Source organism: Eimeria mitis, genomic scaffold (genome assembly GCF_000499745.2).
Source record: "Eimeria mitis Houghton genomic scaffold, Emh_scaff8306, whole genome shotgun sequence".
Taxonomy (NCBI): domain Eukaryota; phylum Apicomplexa; class Conoidasida; order Eucoccidiorida; family Eimeriidae; genus Eimeria; species Eimeria mitis.
Genome location: NW_013576106.1, coordinates 1,586 through 1,995, shown reverse-complemented (window position 1 = coordinate 1,995; position 410 = coordinate 1,586). Strand labels below are relative to the sequence as shown.

General features: G+C 56.1%; 1 protein-coding gene across 1 annotated transcript in view; it reads left to right on the top strand.

Moving 5' to 3' along the window:
- Positions 1-194: 194 nt before the first annotated feature.
- EMH_0094550 (uncharacterized protein) overlaps positions 195-410 on the top strand; it is a gene marked incomplete at both ends in the record, with an annotated part of 1,608 nt that continues 1,392 nt past the window's right edge. The window contains one exon of the mRNA XM_013502109.1: positions 195-268. Coding sequence (XP_013357563.1) covers positions 195-268 — 74 coding nt within the window. The remainder of the gene's footprint in view (positions 269-410) is intronic.

Here is a 410-nt window from a genome sequence, read left to right as displayed (position 1 = left end):
TGACGGCCTCAAGAAGAGTTTCCGAGGGTAGATCAGCAGCAGCAGGATCAGCAGCAAACAAGGTGGTGTAGTGGTTGCCGCTGCCGATCACCCAAAGAGGAAACCACGGGCTCTTCAGCCGGCTACCAACCTCGCAGTACCTGCAGCAGCAGCAGCAGCAGCAGCAGCAGCAGCAGCAGCAGCAGCAGGAGAGAATGAAGCAGCAGCAGGAGGAGGAGGAGGAGCAGCAGCAGCAGCAGCAGGGGAAAAAGAAGGAACGTATGTCGCAGTAGCACCAGAAGCAGCAGCAGCAGCAGCAGAAGCAACATGAAGCAGCAGCATATGAAACAACAACAACAGCAGCAGCAGCAACAGCAGCAACAGCATATAAGACAGCAGCAGCAGCAGCAGCAACAGCAGCAGCAACAGAA